Source organism: Haliaeetus leucocephalus, unplaced genomic scaffold (assembly GCF_000737465.1).
Source record: "Haliaeetus leucocephalus isolate CR32 unplaced genomic scaffold, Haliaeetus_leucocephalus-4.0 Scaffold151, whole genome shotgun sequence".
NCBI classification, from domain to species: Eukaryota; Metazoa; Chordata; class Aves; order Accipitriformes; family Accipitridae; genus Haliaeetus; species Haliaeetus leucocephalus.
Genome location: NW_010972587.1, coordinates 14,656,634 through 14,676,142, shown reverse-complemented (window position 1 = coordinate 14,676,142; position 19,509 = coordinate 14,656,634). Strand labels below are relative to the sequence as shown.

The 19,509-nt window shown below is 40.2% G+C and overlaps 1 protein-coding gene across 1 annotated transcript in view; it reads left to right on the top strand.

Annotated features, from left to right (window-relative positions):
• Nucleotides 1–19,509, top strand: part of ANKS1B (ankyrin repeat and sterile alpha motif domain containing 1B) — a 425,224-nt gene that overhangs the window by 362,313 nt on the left and 43,402 nt on the right. Inside the window, 2 exon segments of the mRNA XM_010561984.1 lie at nucleotides 12,466–12,573; nucleotides 17,858–18,037. Of these exon segments, the coding sequence (XP_010560286.1) occupies nucleotides 12,466–12,573; nucleotides 17,858–18,037 (288 nt within the window).

Here is a 19,509-nt window from a genome sequence, read left to right as displayed (position 1 = left end):
AATGTCACCTACTGGTATGCTTCAAATAGTTACCTCTTAATTTTATTGTAACATGTAAATCCTTCTATTAACTATTTCTCACCTGATTACTATAATGACCCATTTTCTGGTCTTCCAATTCTTCTCCTGTGTTATTCATCCTCTTAAAATTTCTGGCACTCATTTTCTCTCTCTTAGGTTCTAAATTCCCATTTTACCTTATTATTTCAGGAGCTTGTGTTGGTTGTATCTGCAGTTAAGAAGTAGATTAATAAAACTTAACATTTGCATTTTAAGTTCTCAACAGATATAATTCCTTGTACAGTTAGTTGTAGCTCATGGTGTCTCTCGCCGTCTTTTGGTTGATGATTTGCACACCGTGTTGTGTCATTTATTTGCCTTCCCCTTTGCTCCCTGACCACGGATGCAGAGGAATTCCTGGCCTGCGCAACGCCTTAGTTCACGTTGGTCTGTAACACGAATTTAGATGGTAATATTATATAGTTGTAGCTCTCTCGGAAGGTGTTCAGTGCCACCCATGCGTCCCGGTGATGAAGCACGCAGCGACATGTTCAGCGTGCCCCCGAGCAGCGCTGGTTTGCAGCAGGATGGTGATGGGGAAATGTGCCCGTTAAAGCATCCTACTGTTCTTCAAACTCCTCTGTCCCGCAGCATCCCAGCATGCTGGTTGTGAACTAGGGATTCTGTGTCCATCCCCAGTGGGCTCTGCCAGTGGAGAGCTGTTTTCTGGGAACACATTTCAAAATTTCAGGGGGCGAGTGGGCACACCACGCCCTGCTCCCACTGTTTTCCAAACTGAATTACGGATTTTTACCTCCTGGGCAGCTCTGAATTGCCAGTACCTCTAGTGTTTTCTTTTAAAAAGTTTTGTTGGCTTTACGTCATTGTTCCAAGTCTTCAAGCGTGAAGAATCTGGAGAATTTTTCCTGGTCCACCGTGCTGCGCTTGCATGGGAAAACCTGGCTGCACTGCTCTCGTGCTGGTTCTGTCCTCTGGGCTCAGGGCCGGGGAGTGCACTCGATTCCTGGGGGCTCGGAGGGAACATCAGCACTTGGTAAATTCCTTGTAATAGGTATTAATTCACAAAAGATCAGCTGTACCTGTCTCGGACCAAATTAGGGTGAAACATGGAATGAGTTCCTGAAAATTAAGAAATTGCCTGCAGCTGAGTAAGCCCGTTGCGTGTGATAAAGAAATATAACATTTCAAAAGCATATTTTAACCTTTTCCTTCAGTATTTTTCATTCCTACTGCTAAGTAACAGTCATTTACTTTCAGTTCTGTGCAGAAATTTGGTTTGCTTACGCTGTTGAGTATCTGTGAGAAATCTGTTGATAAGAAAATATGAACACAAATCATGAATGGAAAATATTTTATGATTCAAAGCTTCATATTACAGCAGAAACAAGTAAGTTGAAATGTCAGGGTTCTTAAAATAAGAAAAACCTTACACTTTTCTGGATCACAAATACGGGGACAATTAAAAAAACCCACATAAATGAGATGTGTACTTGAAGAGTAGAGTTTCTAAAACTACATTTAATTAACAGTGACTAAATTTAGGCTTACTTATTCTTTTGAAAAACCCAAAATGTTAGTTAATTCTTTAGTACAACTCAGAAATACATGTTAAGTCTAAGTCAGTCATTGAAGATATCCCAAGTGGCTATGTATTAGAACATAGCAAATATGTGAGTTATGTTATCATCTAATTGTCTGTAATAAGAGGGTTTTTTCTCTTTGCTTGTTATTCATATAAATCTACTCTTCTGATTCATTATTAATCATAGTTCATGTGGTGATTTGGTGTAAAATGTTCATGACAGGATTTCTTATGTTATAGTGAGTTAATGTGATCTGTACTGTAGTGCACATCTGTGACAAGATGATGTAGAAACTTACTCGGCTTCACAATAATACTGCTGGCTATTATACCTAATACTGTAAATTGATAGCTATAAATATTCATATAAACTAGTCTTTTTTTCTGCTTTAACATTTCAAGCTCTATCAGAATTAAAGGTCTGCAAACTTGTCATCCCAAACGAAGGTGGATTTTCATGGCATTATTTCTGATCTGAAGGGTGATTATTTAACATTGTAGTAACATTTGTAAAATAGGATTAAAAGAGAGTATAATCTTCATAATGCATAAATGGGCTGAATCAGTTATGTAAGGTTTAATTGAAGAAATGTGAAAGTGATTTATTTTGGAAGTACAGATCACATGAGAGAATATAACGAGCTCTGGGTATGTTACTGAACAGCAGTAGTGGGGGAATAATCTGGGCAGGAGGAGTAGAGCTACTGGGTATTTGATTGAACATTAGTCAACAGCATATCACAAAAAAAGGACAGTGGTATATGAATGTATGTTGTGCGTACTAACAAGAGGGGTGTGTATAAAAACTTGGAGATTTCTGTCCCCTGGTGTGGTTCCCTTTATGTTTCAGCTGGGATAATGTGCTTATACGTTGGATTCCTTATGTCCAGTTAAAACAAATTTAGGAGGGAGAGTTATTCTTGGTACAAGAGTTTTGCGAAATTGTGTGTGTGTTATACATGACTTGCAAAAGAAAGGCGAACTGTGTTTTTTTTCTGGTTTATATTTTTTATTTTTAAAGTAAAATTTTTACATGTTTATATTGTGTTTTAGATGAGGGGAAGAGGGATTGCTGGCTTTTTTCTGCTCGTGTTGTATGTTAGAAATCATGGCTGTGTCTCACCCTGTAACCAGATAGCTGGTGTATTGAGCATGTTCCTTCCAGTGGGAACAAGATTGAGGGCAAACATAACTTTCTGCCAACATGTAAGTGGATGTTATAAAGGAGATAATGATGAATTATTTTCATAAATCAGTGAGGACAGAACAAGAGCTAGAGAAGAGACAATTTAGGTTAAATATTAACGAAAACATAATTCAAGAATCAGAATGGTTAATCGTTGGGTTAAGGATATTTTGCGAAATTACCATATTTAGGATTATTAAAAGGCATGACTAGACATTGGGGAGATTCTTGACAACATTAAGAGTGGTTTGGGAATCATTATAGACATGATTTGAGGCCTCTCACTTCTTCCAACGTGGGGCTGCTGTCCTGCACTTGGCTGCATCCACAGGTCTGCTAAGTCATTTTGGTTTCGTGCAGGTCCAAAAATACCCTCACGGAACGCTCTCTGCAAAATAACGACTGCTGGTGTTACCACTGCTGATGGGAAAAGCGGGGAATGAACTCCTTGGCACTGTCTTTCCTTCTCTCAACTTTATTGCATGGGTTGGATGGGCCTAAGGTAAAGAACCAGAAGACCAAAGCCTGAGCTGTGAAGATTAGGTTTATCCTCTTTTTTGACACTCCCTTTGAAGAGAACTTTCCTTTTTCAGGAACTTTTGATAAGGCTGAAGAAAAAAGAGAGAAAGACCAGAGGTGAAGAAAATGTGCTACACTACCCTGTATGAGGAGTCCTGTGCAGCCCTTCTCACTGAGAAAATTCAAATAGAATTTATAGCAAGAAAGCCTTTCCCATGATAACCCATTGACTGGTGGGTTTTGCAAGAATGCTTCATTAATAATGTATCTGCCCAAACTGTGGAATTCAGAAGGATACCCACATCTGTATTCTTTTTAATTTATAAAATAAGAAGTTTGAGATGACCAGAGTTTTGCTGGTTTTCAGTGTTAATATGAAACTCAGTTTATTTTTTTTTTTAAACTGTATTACAAAATCAGCCTCCTGTTTGGAGAGCTCTTCAGTACAGCTTGCCCACTTGCTTTGTTCTAATTTGGTTATGTACAAAAATGTTTCTTCCTTAAGCCAGACTAATGTTGAATGTTTAATGAAGGAATCTGCATAAGAAGATGAGTATGATCTGAACGGCCTTGCGGTTTCAATTTATCTCAGATCGTGCAGACAATAATCTTTTATGTTGGAATTTGTCGTGTTGCTCGGAGCCACAAGGGAAGAACTTACTTGAGCTACTGACGGATGAATATTTTTGCCACTTTGTTTGTATCCTTTTGTAACCCCACTTTTTGATGGTGTTCCTTCCTGCTCTTACCTCAAGGCATGAAAGAAAAAGATATTTTGAGAAATGATTTGCTGTCCCCTTGCTGCCCCTGGCAGAGTTAATCCAGCAGTCCTGCTGTGCTCATAGAGCCTGTTCTCTCCCACCCACGGTGCTTCCTCCTCACAGATTAAGAGTCAAAGTACAGCATGATGCCGGCTCTGGCTATGATGTATGATTCTGCTCTGCCATGGTGGCCGTTGCCTTTTTTTAAGATAGTAGTAGTGTTGCTACAGTTATGATAGTATAAAGGATATAAACGAAGCAAGGATATAAGGGAGAACTGATGGCTTTTTTTAAAGCTGTATCATCTAGTTGGAAAATGGAAAAGGTTTGGGGTTCAGAATCTGACAAGCAGCGTCACAATCCAAACCAAATGTAGGTTAGACAAAATTGGTCTTAATTTATTTTAATTATGCTAATCAGTTAGACTGCCTTAAAGAAAACAGTAGATTATGACAGCTGCAGTTGAGATGAATTGGTAGCTTTTACCTGTGTAGTAGCTTCTTCCATTTGGTGTTAAAGGATGAGATTGGTTGATAAAGGTGGAGGGAGGTGTGAAACCCGGGGAGAGGGGCTGGTACAATTTATTTCAAGCCACGATTTTCTTCCAGAACCTGTAGTAATTGTTTTAATGAGTTTAATTAAATAATTACATAATGAGCAAGGATTGCAAACCAGGAATAGTGTAAGACAATTGGGAAAATAAGTTGGTGGAGGATTTTTTATTTTTATGCGAAGGTTGTATGTCATGTCATAACCTATCCAGAGGTTATCAGTCATTCCAAGTTTATTCTTTTGGGGAGTGTCCTTGCTGAAAGAAAAGCAATGAAATTGGTCAGCTGGCTGTTGCTGCAGAGCAGATGGAGTGATAATTGAGGACCCTCTTTCCATCATGTCGTGTATGTAGGTGCGCATTTCCTGTAAAGTCATGAAATTAAGATCTTGACAGAGGTGACATCTCTGGGCAGCATAACACATGGTACCCAAAAGAGAGTCAACGACGCCTATATTAGCACATCACAAAATGAGTTTTATTACATCCAGTGTGCCGAATGCTGTCAAAGGAAGCAGTGGGGCCAAGGCTGAGCAGCCACTCTGCAGTAGGGTGAGTACACTGGTTACTGAGAAGATGGAAACAGTTATGAGAAACAAAAACATTATTCATTAAATGACTACCCTGTCTCTGACAGGTTTGTTCCAGTCCTCAGGGGGAAGATGGCAGACACCTGACAGACAAGCTAGAAAACTAAATTTAGTAACTGCTGAATACTAAAAAGCATAGGCTCATAGACCATGGTTTCTGTTAAAACTTTGGCATTAGGGTTCTTTACAAATTTATTTTTATTTTTTTGAGTGTGTGTGTTAGCTGGTCTCTTCTTTCGGGTGGTCCAGTTTGAGAGAAGCTGAGATCTCCCTGTGGTGGATGTATCTCACGTTTGGCTTGCGCCGCTGTAAGCAGAAGCAGCTGCTGAAGAGGAGATTTCCACCCCTTCCTCTTCCCCCATCCTTGGTCGTACTTTCCTGCCCGTTTATTTGTACCAGTGTTAGCTCTTCTGTGGTCAAGTAAAGAAGCGGATGAGGAGCTGGCCATGCAAAGAACGGCTCCCACCCAGCTCCCAGGTCCCTTTGTAAGGCAGATGGGATCAAAAGCTTTTTGCATTTTTATCTTTACGATTCTTTTACAGCTCTTCCCTGAAAAAAATGGATAAATATTAATGCTAGCAGCAGGACAAGAACGCATGGTCAAGTTTGTAACTCTGGGCTACTTAATACTTTAGGGGATAAGTGTGTTCTGGACCGCTGTGTGCGGAGTTCTGTGCGAACCGCTCCATAGCACAGCCTGGATGCAAGCCCGAGGTAGCCTTGGTGCATCGGCTTGGCTTGGACTAGGTGTTCAAGGGTGGAACCCATGCTTTTACTGTGAGTGTTTTACAATACAGCAGAATAACTTTATTAAACTGAAAATGCTTTAATACAATAATAATGAGATCTTCACACATACAGCTGGTAGCTTGCAAGTATACTGTGAAACTGAATGTGTGCTAAATATCATCTCTTAACAACTTTTGTTCTGGTGCGTGGTCCCGGTGCTCATGTGCAGTGTTTGGCTTTTCTTTCTGTATGTTGAAGACATTCTTTCTGTAGTTGTTGTGTAGCTACAAGATGATGATTAAAATTCCAAAATGCGTAGAAGAACCTCCATTAAATTGTACTGTTAGGAGGAGATACTTAACCCCATCTTAGTTTTTTTTCATTATTTTTACTACCATTTTTATGAGAGTATATAATTGCAAGATATAGAAATAAACAATCAACTTTCAATTCTAAGATATTAATATCTGTGTAATTAACTGATTGTATTCTCATATTACAGAGCTTACCTTTTAATGACTGCATTAGTTATAACTGTGAGCTGAAGTAATCTGCATTTTTATTCCAAGCAGCGAATAGCTGTTTGCTGCTTCTGGTATTACGAAGGCATTCATTACTGTATGTTATTAGAAACTTTGAGTGTGTTAAAAAAAAATAAATAAAAAAGCTATTTATTTAGTAGACAAATGTGTCCCATTCTTTAAAGGGACTTGAATGTGTATTTTTTTCCTTTTGCTTGGAATTAAGTCCGTGATGAAATTGAATCAAGATCAGAAAAAGGATCAGTTCTAGAGCTTTTAAAATTTTCTACGGAGATTTGTATTTTATCTCCTATTTCTTGTTACACTAGCTACATTTCATGCTTGTGTACAGATTAATGTGCTTTGCTGATAATTGCGTATTAAAAATAGATAAATAAATGATTAGCTCATTATGAAATGTGTTGTAGTACCGGTAACTTTAATTATAATTTATCTGCTATGTAAGTGATCCTGCAAAATATTGTGGGATAACATATTGGTATTGCAGTTGCTCTCTCGTAGTGCTAGATGAGTAACACTGAAGACCTCAAGGAGGTTGGCTGGCAATAATACCCCTGGTCTCTGTGCCCACACATTTTCCAAATCCAATCTGAACCAGTGACTGGACATTAGCTCAGCACAGAGGTGGAAATGCAAGTCATCAGCAGAGGGAACAGTCTGAGATGTCTGTCCTCTAGGATTCAGTTTAGGAATGTATTCCAGCTTTCAAACTGTCCAATACTTTTTCCATTTACTGCCTGTGAAAACAGAAGGCTTGTTTTCGCTTTATGTACAGACCTGCTTAGTGCTTGGTATCTTTCACATAAATAATATTTGCAGCCTTGTCTCTTGGAATAGGTAATCATTATCGTAATAATCTTTGTGTTTGTCTGTATGTATAATGGACTTTTAGGATTTCTGATTTATGGGGTTTTGAGCCTCATGTAATAAAAATGCACATATGTAATGTTTGTCCTTACATCTGAAGCTTACGGAATCATTAAACTGTGATTTAACTTTATTTTTGAAGGCCATGGATTTAACTTCTTTTTTATTAAAAAATTGTTTTTAAAAAGCAGTTCAGCAGGTAGCCTGAGACACATCCTCAGAAGGTAAAGTGGCCATGTCTCAGTATTGGCCAGGTCTTGTTTCATTGTATTTTCCTGATTTTTATTAATGAAAAATTAAATTAATATTTTCCCACTGAAATACTAAGGGTTATCGATTACAAGCCCAAAATTACTATTACTTTTTTTTATCTCTAGTGGAGCCAAAAGTACTAGCACCTAGTATTTTCAGTCAGCCAATTCTTGAACTAATGAGAATTCAGAAAGCAGTTTAATGACAAAAATGGCTTGTCTGGTGAAGTCAGGACAAAAATTCCAGCAGCCTCGGTAGTACCACAGGCTGTCCTGAGAACTTCTGCAAAAAACAATAAATCTCGCCCACCTGAATCTGACTGGGATGTCAACAGCTGAACAGCATGGTAACACCCCTGCTCTGGCAGCAAGCAATGTGCAGCACTGCAGCTCAGAGGAGTGTAACAACCCGGGGTCCAGAGTTACCTTTATTTAGAGAATATTTCATGTCATTATGATACAAAATCATAAGTCTCTTACCAGCCTCTTCAGAGGTGTGATAAACAATTGCTTCCAGCGCAGTCGTGGAAACCGGAGATGCCTTGCACCAGGTCTCTGGTCTGCAGGGTCATTTGGAGCTGCTTGGTTCTCAGCTGCCTGCGCTTTGCTGGGCGGTCAAGGCTCTGTAGGAAAATCCCTGCACCGTTAAAAAATGGCAAGGGTTTGTGATAATTTAGAGTTGGAAGGAATCGGCAGCTGCAGTCAGGATGAGAAAGAGCATGAAGTATCCCGATGTGAAAAACGCAGCAGAAGTTTAATATGGTTGGGACTGGGTTTGGCTGTGTCTGGTATTGGTAAGCCAACGGGCATTCAATATCGCAGCTGACTCAGGCATATTTATCTTTCAAAATATGCCCATTATTACACCATGTAATCTTGGTCAGCATGGGCAGTATGGGTTGGTTTTTTTTGCTTTTTTGTTTATTTGGTTGGTTTGGGGTTTTTTTGCTTTAACTGTTTATCACTGGCAGCAGTTCTGTGAACAGGATTTGTAAAATTTTGAACAGTTGTCCATGCTGGGAATTTAGATAGCAAGTGTATTTAATGCTTTTTCAAATTTTCAGTTAAACCAGTCATGGTGATCAGGTGAGCTGTACTGATTAGTCTGGGCCCCCTTCCTGGGTATTCTGGGCACTGCCGTGATTTCGGATTAGCCCTGTGGGGCAGCACTTGTGGTAATACTCAGTGTATCCTTCACCCTCAATTCCAGATAGCCTGGAGTTTATTCCAATATAACCAGCAGTAAACTGGTTAATAAAATTGAATTTAACTAGTGTTTTGGGCTGTTTACTTGCAGAGATAGGAAGATCACACCTGGTTGGCTTGTATTTACCATTTTTCTTCTTAAATTCTGACGTGTCTGATGCTGCTACCAGAGAATCACTAGTACTATTCTGATCACTCTCTAGTTTTCCACTTTGTAGCTAGTTCCTAGTGTCTGATTGCTGATACGTGTTTAGTCCAAACTGCTTGTGCTATTATGGTACTAATTTTAGCACATACAGGAACTTTCCAGATTATTCCAAGAGAATGGGAATTGATGTCTTTAACTTCAATAATCTTTATAATACTATTTAAAAAAAAAAAAACAACAAGTAGGATAATTATAAAATACAGTATTGGATCATATTATTCAATCAGAAGAAAAGATCAGGCAGAGGAACGTTGCAAAAATAATGCTCAGTTTTAAATGGAATTACTTGTTAATTCCAGCATCCGCACATACACAGTCATCAGGGAGTTATTGGGCTACGTGTGTTTGTTTTTTAAAACATCTGTCAACTAAGTCAGAAATCTAAACACAAAGTGTTACATTGGTTACATTTGTGGATTTCTTACATTTCCTAGTGGAATTTCATTTTGTATGCTAATCATTGGAGAATATGGAGGTAAAAATAGGATTAAGTTTGTCTGCATGTGTAATTTCTTTGGACAAATGACTTGCCCCATTCATTCTCCTTTAATTGTATTACAGCATCAAAGATAAGCAAATATATGAGATGGAGTTGTATTATTTTTGTCTCAGGTATCCTGCTGTCAGTGTGGAAAGAGGCATGTCATATACATGCTTCTTTTTTTTTTTTTTTTTTGTCACAGTAACAAAATAACAGGCTGTGGAGGACCTCAAGCTATTCTGAACAGTTTCATGACATGTTGTAGCTGATTCCTGTAGCCACACTGCAAAGCTCATTTCACTGTCCTGGATTAAGTAGGCTACAATCCAGTTGACAAAATGCTTCACTGCATAGCACTTACGTGCATTGTATTGACTGTCCCTATAGCTCAGTGTTACTGTGTTCACCGTTACGTGGTATATAGAAAATATTCATGGGGAACTAACTTGTGGGCTAAAGAAGTGCAAGACTTTTAACGGTTACCTGATACACAACGTTAAGATGTTTCTAAGATACTGCTTTAGGCAACTTTGCCATTGCACACCGTTGACCTATATTTATGATATTTGACATTTTTGATAAATACTGTCAAGGATAATCCATCACAGACCAAGGTTTCAGGGTGTTTGTTAAACTCTCCTAACTCAAATACAGAAATGTTTCAGAAAACAGCATTTTATATTTGTAAGTTGAGTAACAGGTTTTCCAAGTAAGAAAATTACTATGGAGTCCATTTCCAGAAGAATACAGCCATCTTCAGGTAACAGGGTACATGGTCCAGGTGAGCCTGGGCTCCAGCTGCCTGTTGGCTGAGGACCATATGTTTCTGTAGGTTGCATCTTTAAATCCCTACCACTTCAGATTTGGGGTGACCACCGTTGTAATGGAAAAACAAAACGTGGAATAAGCTTAGCAGTGCTTATGGTGTTTAAAGATCTGTCTTTCTTTCAAATTGAGTACAGTTTTTGAAATAATAATAACCATTTAGACCCATCTGCTGATCTCTTACGTGCAAAGTCCCTCAAGACTCGTGTCCTTTTCTCTGTTGTTCAACAGCTCTGTGAAGTCAAAGAGAATTGCTGTGTGTGGTTTGATATAGCTAAGAAGGCACTCAGAGCACTGAGGACCTCGAAACAACCCAAGGACTGTAGCTTGACTTAAAAATCTCTGGGTAAATGCTCTTGGTGACGGGGAAGCATTATGAAAGAAGCAAGTTCACTGAAGTGCATTACCTGAGTAATGCTTAAAGCAGCTGTAGCTCACTCACGTGTTTCGTATAGTTAAATACGGAGATAAACTGTGCACCCTTCTGTTTAACATTCAATGTAGACTGAATACATAACTAAGTCTCCTGCATGCCTCTGGCACATGCTGCGCTATCTCAGCTTCACTCGTGCTTCTCCAGATTTAGACTCACAGGAGAGCACGTCGCAGGCTTGTGGGACTCTGCAGCTTGGGTCTGCTCTTGAGCTGCAGGGTCTGCAGCATCCCTGTAATCTGCCTCTCAGAGGAAGGCCTCCATCTGTTTCATGTCATAGCCCATCGCTTTGTAGATGCGGGCAAACAAGATGTTCCTGATGTTCAACAATATCAGATAGCGCAGAGACATCCAAGAGAGGAAGTGTGGACGAATTCACGCGCCCACGGGTAGGCAGGAGTTCACCCACCAGAATAATGACGGCATGTTGCTGTACCGTGTCCTGAGATAGCGGATCTAAGAGATGGCGTAGGGGAGTTGCTGGCGTTTGGGTTTTGTTTGCTTGTTCTCATGAATGCTAGCTCTTAGTGGTACTGCTTAAACCGAGGTAATTTTTCAATTAAGAGGTAGCATTTTCAGGGTTTTTTGGGGACTATTACTTTTTCTAGGTTGAGTGAGAAACTCCTCTCAACTGAAGGCTGTTGACACACGGTGGTCCTAAATATAGTGGGAAGTACTGTCTTCTGAGAGGGAATGGAGGCAGCTCTGGTGTATGAAGCCTTATATACAGTCTGGAAGAGTTACATGAGGACACTGCTGTTTGCAGAGCAGAGGCTTGCTTCTACAATTAGAGCTGCTTTACACTCTGAAGCCATTGTAGTCATTAAAGAATAGCATCGAAATAAGATTATTTTTCCACTGATGCTTAAGTTTCCAACTTGCTGCTCCTGCCCTCTCTGTTATCCTGTGGTTCTCTGTGTGGCAGGGACACAGAAAGATACAAATAGGGAGTGGTTGCAGTAAATTTGGAACACCTTTTTGGCAGCGTTCTTGGAATTTGGACAGAAGCAAGGTATTTGAACCTATCCACTGATGGTCAGGTTTGTGTGCAACAGATTTTTTTTCACTGCATCTGATAAAAGTAGTAGACCTCCAGGACAAAGTTTGTCCGTCCTGTGTTTCTTATGCAAGGATGATTCTACACGATAATGCAAACTGTGTGTGTCATTTGGAGATTACCAGTGAAAGGCATGGTGAATAGATCTACAAGTGATAACATTAATTCATTGTGTGGTTCCTATTTTTTCCTTCTTGCCCTCTCCAGGCATTCAGTGGCTGTTCCTCACTCTCTTCCTCATCCATCCCGTGAATCCCTTTAATCCTCATCACTTGCTGTTTCCCCGCACCTCTACATTTCCTTCTCCAGTCTCTTCCTCCCCTTCCCTTGTTTTTGCTCCCAGTCTGCTGCCTTCTCTTCCTATTTAATTTTCCTTTCCTTCTTATTAATTTTTGAGCCTACTTTTTTTTTTCCAGTTTTCCACATCTGTACCTGCTTTGGTTTCTTCCTTCATTTTACAGGGTTTTTCCTCTGTTTGATCTCGCCTCTCATTTTCTCTGCTGATTGTTTGCCTCGCACTGCTCTCTGTCTGCTTAGCCTGTGTAGTGGACTAACTTGTTAAAAGGTTTAAAGAGAAAATGGCTTCACTCTGAATGTCTCTTCATTTAATGATTGCAATGTGCTCTCTTTAACGAGGTATTTTTGTCATTATTTCAGGTCTTAAAAATCAGCTTGATTGGCCACCGGAAGCGCATTCTGGCATCTTTGGGAGACAGGCTTCACGAAGACCCTCCTCAGAAACCACCTCGGTCAATAACCCTCAGGGTGAGTCCCCATGAAAATTTGTTTGTATTTCTCAAAAAGTCAGCAAGCGTTTCGTGACATTCACATGAAATCAGTGGCTGCTTTCAGTGGGGTTCTAGATGCCTTAGGGTGACCTGCTCAGTCGTGCCTCCCTGTATGGCCAGCAGATATAAATGGACGTTTTTGCAGGGTGATTTATCTGATCTGTTTCAGATGTCTACCTCAGGATGAGATTAGTATCTTAGAAGTACCAGCTTATCTTCTTTGCTCAAGGAACTAGCTCAGGACCAGGTGTGTACAAGCTGCACAACCACATTTGCCCACAGGAATCCCAGCCCAGCCAATCGATATTGCTGATGGAGAGTTACCATTTTCCTTTCATGTTTTCAAATGCTTGCACTTACTCTTCAGAGATATGCTTTATGCTTTCTTTAAAGAGAGACTCTTGAAATTGTTGAGCTACAAATGCCATTAAGATGTTTCTGTGTATCAAAAGTTCCCTCTTGTCTTTAATTTTAATTGTGTTCCCTCTTTCAGAAACCTTGTTGCAATGTCCCTGGGGTTTTTCCGCACTTGACCAGTTTTAATCTCCTCTCGTTACAGCACCTTCACTTGGTTTCTCCTATCCAATGCCTTTGCTTCCTTGCTGTCTGTTACCCTTATCGAGTTGTGGTCTGATGATCCGTTCCTACTGTGTTCTCTCCAAGGGAGTTCATATCAACACTTTGTATTTTGATATTTTAGGTCACACCTTTTGCATTTGATTGGATCTGATTATTTTCAAGGGGCTGCATTTCTGACTGGAATAGCATTTGGGACTAAATTTCCAAATGTCAGAGAGTGTCCGTGCTCCCCAGTTAAATTTCCTGGTGTAAAGAGAAATAGAGAAAGACAGAATGAGGGCTCATTTTTACATACACTTACAATTTCTGTGACCAGTCAGTTTTCACCACACTTATTCTCAGATGCCACGTATAGACATTTTAGACACACACCCCCACCCCAAATTCAACCTGTCCCTAACACCATGTTGAAAAAGGTCTCGCAAGTCTACAATGTCCTGCTCTAAGGCATGTTGCACAAACGTGTGGGTATTTTCCTTGTATTTTATTTTTTATGTATTATGTGAATGATTCCTGATGCATGGCAGGTGTTAAAATACTCCCAGGAAAGAGGAATCATTTGAAAGTTGCACATTTTTGCTCAATACTTTCAATGCTCTGGACTGAGGAATTAGTTCCTCTTCAGCAGGTGGGAAAGTTTCCACAGCCCATGTTATTGGTTAGGACTATATATTCTCAGTCAATAGTGAAGAGAAAACTGGATGTCCTCCACCTGCAGTCAAAATGATAAAAAGTAGTCTGCTGCTCAACAGCTAGAGCTACTGATACGGGCAAGTGCTAAATGTCATTCATCACCTCGTGGTGTTGGAGTCTTCACACAGAATCCTATAGAGGAGGACATCAGTTTGGATTAAGGTTTTCTTTCCCATCAACTGCTACTGTGCCATTTCACATGAAATGAGGACATAGTATTTAGTCTGTAGTTTGCAATAATTTTTAGCTTGAAAATTGGTTTAAATAAACTGCCTGCTGCTACTAGCAGATTGATTTATATAGAATCAGAGAATGGTTTGGGTTGGAAGGGACCTTAAAGATCATCTAGTTCCAAGCGCCCTGCCATGGACAGGGACACCTTCCACTAGACCAGGTTGCTCTGGATCAGTAGGAAAGATAGTTTGTTGTTTAAAGAGTCTACTTTTAAGGTCCCGAGGTCAGCCTAAGCATGGCTAACACTCGATCTTTTTCTACTCTTTTTGTATTAGCTTTTAAAATATTTCAAAGGAAAGAATGGTTAAATATTGAGGAAAAGCAGCAAACATTAAAAGTATCCACAAAATACGTTATTCCCACAATAACTGTGTACTAAGGAAAAGTTATTTTGATTTCAAACTCAAAAGTTAGAAAATGCTGGATCTCAGGCTACCTATGCAATCTTGCTTTCCTTCCTTGAGTGCATTATAATCTTTAATTACAGGACCGGTTTCCATGTTATTCATGGAACCCCATCCTTACCTGCTCAGCACTGGAGGCTGGAATTTGAACTGAAGGAATAAAAATTTAGGCTGAAAATTTGGATTTTAACACAAGAATTAATTCACTAGAGAGAATTCCTGGTTTTAGGAACGGGTTAGACAAACACCTGCAGGGCATGGGGTGCACCTAGGCAGCCTGGGGAAGATCTCTTAAGCTCCCTTCCAGCCCCAACCTGTGTGGTTCCAGCTTTATGTGACTGGCAGGACTGAGAAGTGAGGATCAGGCAGATTTTAATAGTGAAATATATGATCAGGTGTCCCTGCAGGGCATGTATCCATGCATTCACAACAAGGTGGAAACATGATAGGAATATCTGGTGACTAAGAGTAGCACAGTACTGAGGACATGACAGCACCTGCACAGGCATCCGTGCTTGGTCTGCAGATCTGTTATGGAGATGAGAAAGTGGGTATGGAGTGAGGAAGAGGAATGAAGGAAGAATCGAGAGAGACTTGTGATTAGAGGAATAGCTGTAGCTATGAAAATACAGATTTACACCTGCTTTTGCCACAAAGCCCTTGGATAATGCTTGGTAAGTTATTTAGGTAATTGCCTCATAAACAGTCACTAATTGTATGTTACTGGCATTCTGCATATTTGACTGGAGTCTGGAGTCTGATTTATACAAGTGCTGAGCACACAGTGCTGCAAATTAGATCAATAGAAGTGGAGTTTTGAATACAAGCACTTGGAAAATCAGGCAATAGATATTGTAATTGGACATCCAAAGTGACTGATATTTTTTAACCTTTGTCTGTGTGTCTCAGGTCCCCCACGCTAAAGTGGTGATTATAAAATGCCAGAAGTCACAGGGTGTTGTGAAAATAAATTGATTGACATTTGTAAAGCACTTAGGAGCATCATGAAAATGACAATATTAGTCATCCTATCTTCAAGTCAGGAATTGAACAGAGTTTAGGGAAGGGGTTTGGGGCCATGAAACGAGGTGAGAATAAAATACTGACTACACGATAACTAATGATAACACAGTGCTGAGTATATGACAACATGCTGCACAGTAGAGGATCCATCTGTGCTGTGAAGGACGACTTTGAGAAAATAGCATAAAATCATACAATTACATACTGTTCCATAATGCAGTAGCACCGTAATTCTTTTATTCCTTGACTTTGTAATTCTTGCCTGTATTGCCTTGCCAGCAATCTTCCAATAATAGATCTCTGAGTGAATTTCCTCTTTATATGCAGTTTGATAAAATATGAAGAGCTTGATGAGAGCTGGAATCTGTATGTCCATTGCACGGTCATCTGTCGCTTTGATGCGCTGATGGCCTTATCAGCCTGCTGACAGTGGGTGAACTGGGATTCGGATCAGAGAGAGGTTGCTGGAGGGGCAGGTACCGGTCATTAGAAAGGATCTCGTTTGGTGCCTCTCAGGTTATTTTCAAGGCAGAGGCGCCTGCAGCATCTAGTCAGAATTGGGCCCGTGGAAGAATCGGAGGGAGGCTTTAGACATTATGCCTCACCAAACCTTCTGAGTGTGTGCAGATTACAGCTTTTCAGAAGCTTTTAACTGGGCCAAATGTAGGTGGATTTTTGTGAAGGAGGGAAAAAGACTATTCCTAAGAGGAAAACACTCCTTTCTTTGCCCTGGGAAATGTCAAGTGCTTGTCTCAGATCATAGGAAAGCTAGAGAACTAAAAAAACAAAAAAAAATCCCAGTTAATTAAAAGTTGCTAAACAGCTGTGTATCCCTGGTTTTAGTCAACCAACCTGGAAAATATTAATCCGTTATTGTAATTGCAAGGAATAACGTCACGTAGACTCCTACGTTTCAAATACTAGCATCAGATGTTGCTATCGTTTGAACACATATAGAGAATTGCAACTTTCCATTTAGAAGAGATTACAGCTCTCTGATTTCTTACACCAGACCTTGTTTCTTAACAGCATGGAGTAAAGTACCTTGATGCTTTTCAGCATTAGGTTTGCTTCAATGTAATTGTGCATGAAATATCCACTTGAATTCTTTCTTTAAATAAAAAGGCAGGGTTTTTTACCCTCCATGTACACTGGAGCAGGTCTTTGCTTCCTCTAATATCTTCAGGTCCCTTTTTCTTGTTCAGCATTGAAATAGAGTATTACAGCAATAGGTAATTTAGACAAGGTCTGCACTGTGCAACCACACTCCCAGGTTTATTCTGCCTCCAAAGAACTTACTATCAGAGAAATCTCTAGTGTCAGATAAATTGAGCCCAGTAAGCTGCTTCGTGAGAGAGGAACATGTTTCTCCACCCAGTTGCTGTGACAGTGGTTTGCAGCCCGCACTGGGGTGGTACGGCTGGCCAGTACGCTGTAGCTCTGCTCCTGCTGATTCCCATCGCCAAGAGAGTGTCGGATGGTGGAGCTGGGCACCAGTGTTTGCAGCTGGTGTTTGAACAAGTGATGTGATGTGCATGAGAATAGGTGTTTCCAAACATACATATGGTGGCTGGCTGTGAGTGGTGTGGTGGCAGATCCCGGTAAAATGTATGATCAGGAGGACTTGTTTAGATGCTTATTAGATAGAGTTCATGTGTCAATTCGCTGTGGTATTTGCACACTGACTGATACAAGGTCACAGTTCAGCAGAGATTACTGAAAAGAAAAGCCTGATAAAATATTTGTACTCTGATGCTTTCCTGCAGTCTAGGAATTGCTGTTTAGCTTGTTTCTGATATCCAGTACTTCAAGTTAAACGGATGTTCTGCAAGACCTATAAAAACTGCAAACAAAGTGTCTATATTTTGTAAACGTTCGTGCATTCCTTTTTTCCAGCAAGAGATGTTGCTAGAGTTCAAATCACTTTCATATCACTTTCACAGCTCAGAGTGGCTGCTCAGAAGTGGTGAGAATGTATTTCATCTTACAAATAGCTAGCCCTAAATCATGGCTTTATTTGGGCCTTGACAAGAAGTAACTCACTGTTTTATCTCTCTAGCAGTCCTAGAAGGGAGCATATATTACACAAGGAGGTTTCAAAGAGGGAATTTGCTACTAGTTCATGTAAATAGTGAATTATTTTTCCTTCTACATGGGCTCTGCGCCTTAGGTAGCAAATCTCAAAAGTTCATCTACAGCAACCTCTACTTCAGGAATTGTTCCTTAATTTTTTTTAGTATGAATAATTCAAATACACTTTTAAATGTGTGGTTTGAAGTCAGCAATACGCTGTTCTTCTTACGCTGCATTTTTCTCCTCTCTGTCCAGGAACCCAGCGGTAACCACACTCCTCCTCAGTTGTCTCCATCACTTAGCCAAAGCACTTTCACTACTGGTGGCTCCCTGGACGTTCCCCACATTATCATGCAGGGCGATGCGAGGAGAAGAAGAAATGAAAACTATTTTGATGACATTCCCCGGTCAAAGCTGGAGAGGCAGATGGCACAGGTAGGGTTAAAACGATGCCATTAAAAGGCTGTTCCTTGCTGCAATTTGTTACAGAACTAATCCTAACCATAGCTGTGGGTCATATATGAAGGCTGAATTGTAAACTACAAAGATTGACAGTTTTTCCAAGCTGTATGTTCCAGTTCTCTCTATTTCAACTAGTGTAAGTTGGTGTGCAGTTTCTCCTGAGAGGTAGAATTTTGGGAGTGTTTAGGTGCCTGGAGGCTGAGATGAAGGTGCCTCCTGCGCACCAGAGTATGCAGTCTCCCAACGGCACTGACTCTGCCTCTTGTTGCTGTAAGAAGGTTCAGATTCCTCAATTTCTGAGCAATATAGATAAAAATAAGCTGACATGAGTTCACTGCCAGCAGCTCAGAGGACTTGGGGGCTGGTGATTGCTGCATTTATTAATGGAGAGGGTCAGCATTCTGCTAAATTCTGTGATCTGGGGATATATCTTGAGTGCTTAAAAAAAAAAAAAGATTTAACTGCGCAACAACTCATTTGAGCATTGCAACAGTGCTAGACTCAACTGGATGTTAAATCAAACTGTTCATGAAAGAAAGCCTAAAGTAGCCTCCCTCTCCAAATGTTCTCACCCAACCACAGTAAGACTACTGATAATTTTAAATCAAGCATACATTGACCAGAGTGATGTCTTGTACCATTCTAAAGGGCAGTAAAGTTAAGCTTGGGCAGCCTCTTGGCGGAAGTGCTTTAGGATGAACTCAGCTGGTTTTTGGTGGTACGTATGATGAAAGACAGCCAGGTCTTTGCAGCACATGTTGGAAATAGGGCTTTGATTTGCTGTCAGAAGCAGATGGGCAGCCAGTGCGGTTCCTGGAGCGACTCACCCCACGAAGGAGCAGGTTGCTGCATGCTGCTCTGTGTGAGGCTTCCCAGCCATTCTCTGCTTGCCACAGCCCAAAGTAGAGCCTCTATCCAAAATTCAGCCTCAAAATGGAAACAGCTATGCAAATAACTGTGTTATGGTTAACATAATGAACAAAAGGCTGCAATCTCTCAGCTAATTGCATGAACAAGAAGTAATTAAGTAAACAAGCAAAACAAGGTGCTGCCGTTACCTGGTCACACAGAAAAAAATTGAATTCCATTTGTTCAGAGGACATTTCTGCGGAAGTGAAATTGCATTTAGTTGGGTGGGGCTGTTTCCTTGCCTTTTTTTAAACTCCTAATTCTCTGCTGTATAATGTTATTGTACAGAATTAAGGGGAAAGTTGCCTAGTGAATGAGCTTGTTTTCAAACCAAAGTGCTGGGCTTTTGTGGCAAGAACAAGATTGAGCTGAAGTCCAGCAAGGAAAAGCCCAGTCCTGAACATGAAAATATTTCTTTGAAGGTCATGAAATTTAGGTGTTTGAGCATGAAATACACACTTGCTCATGGCTGAGTAGGCTGCTTCATCTACTTAGTTCATTTTATCACTTGGTTCACAAATCCCTATTCTCACTTC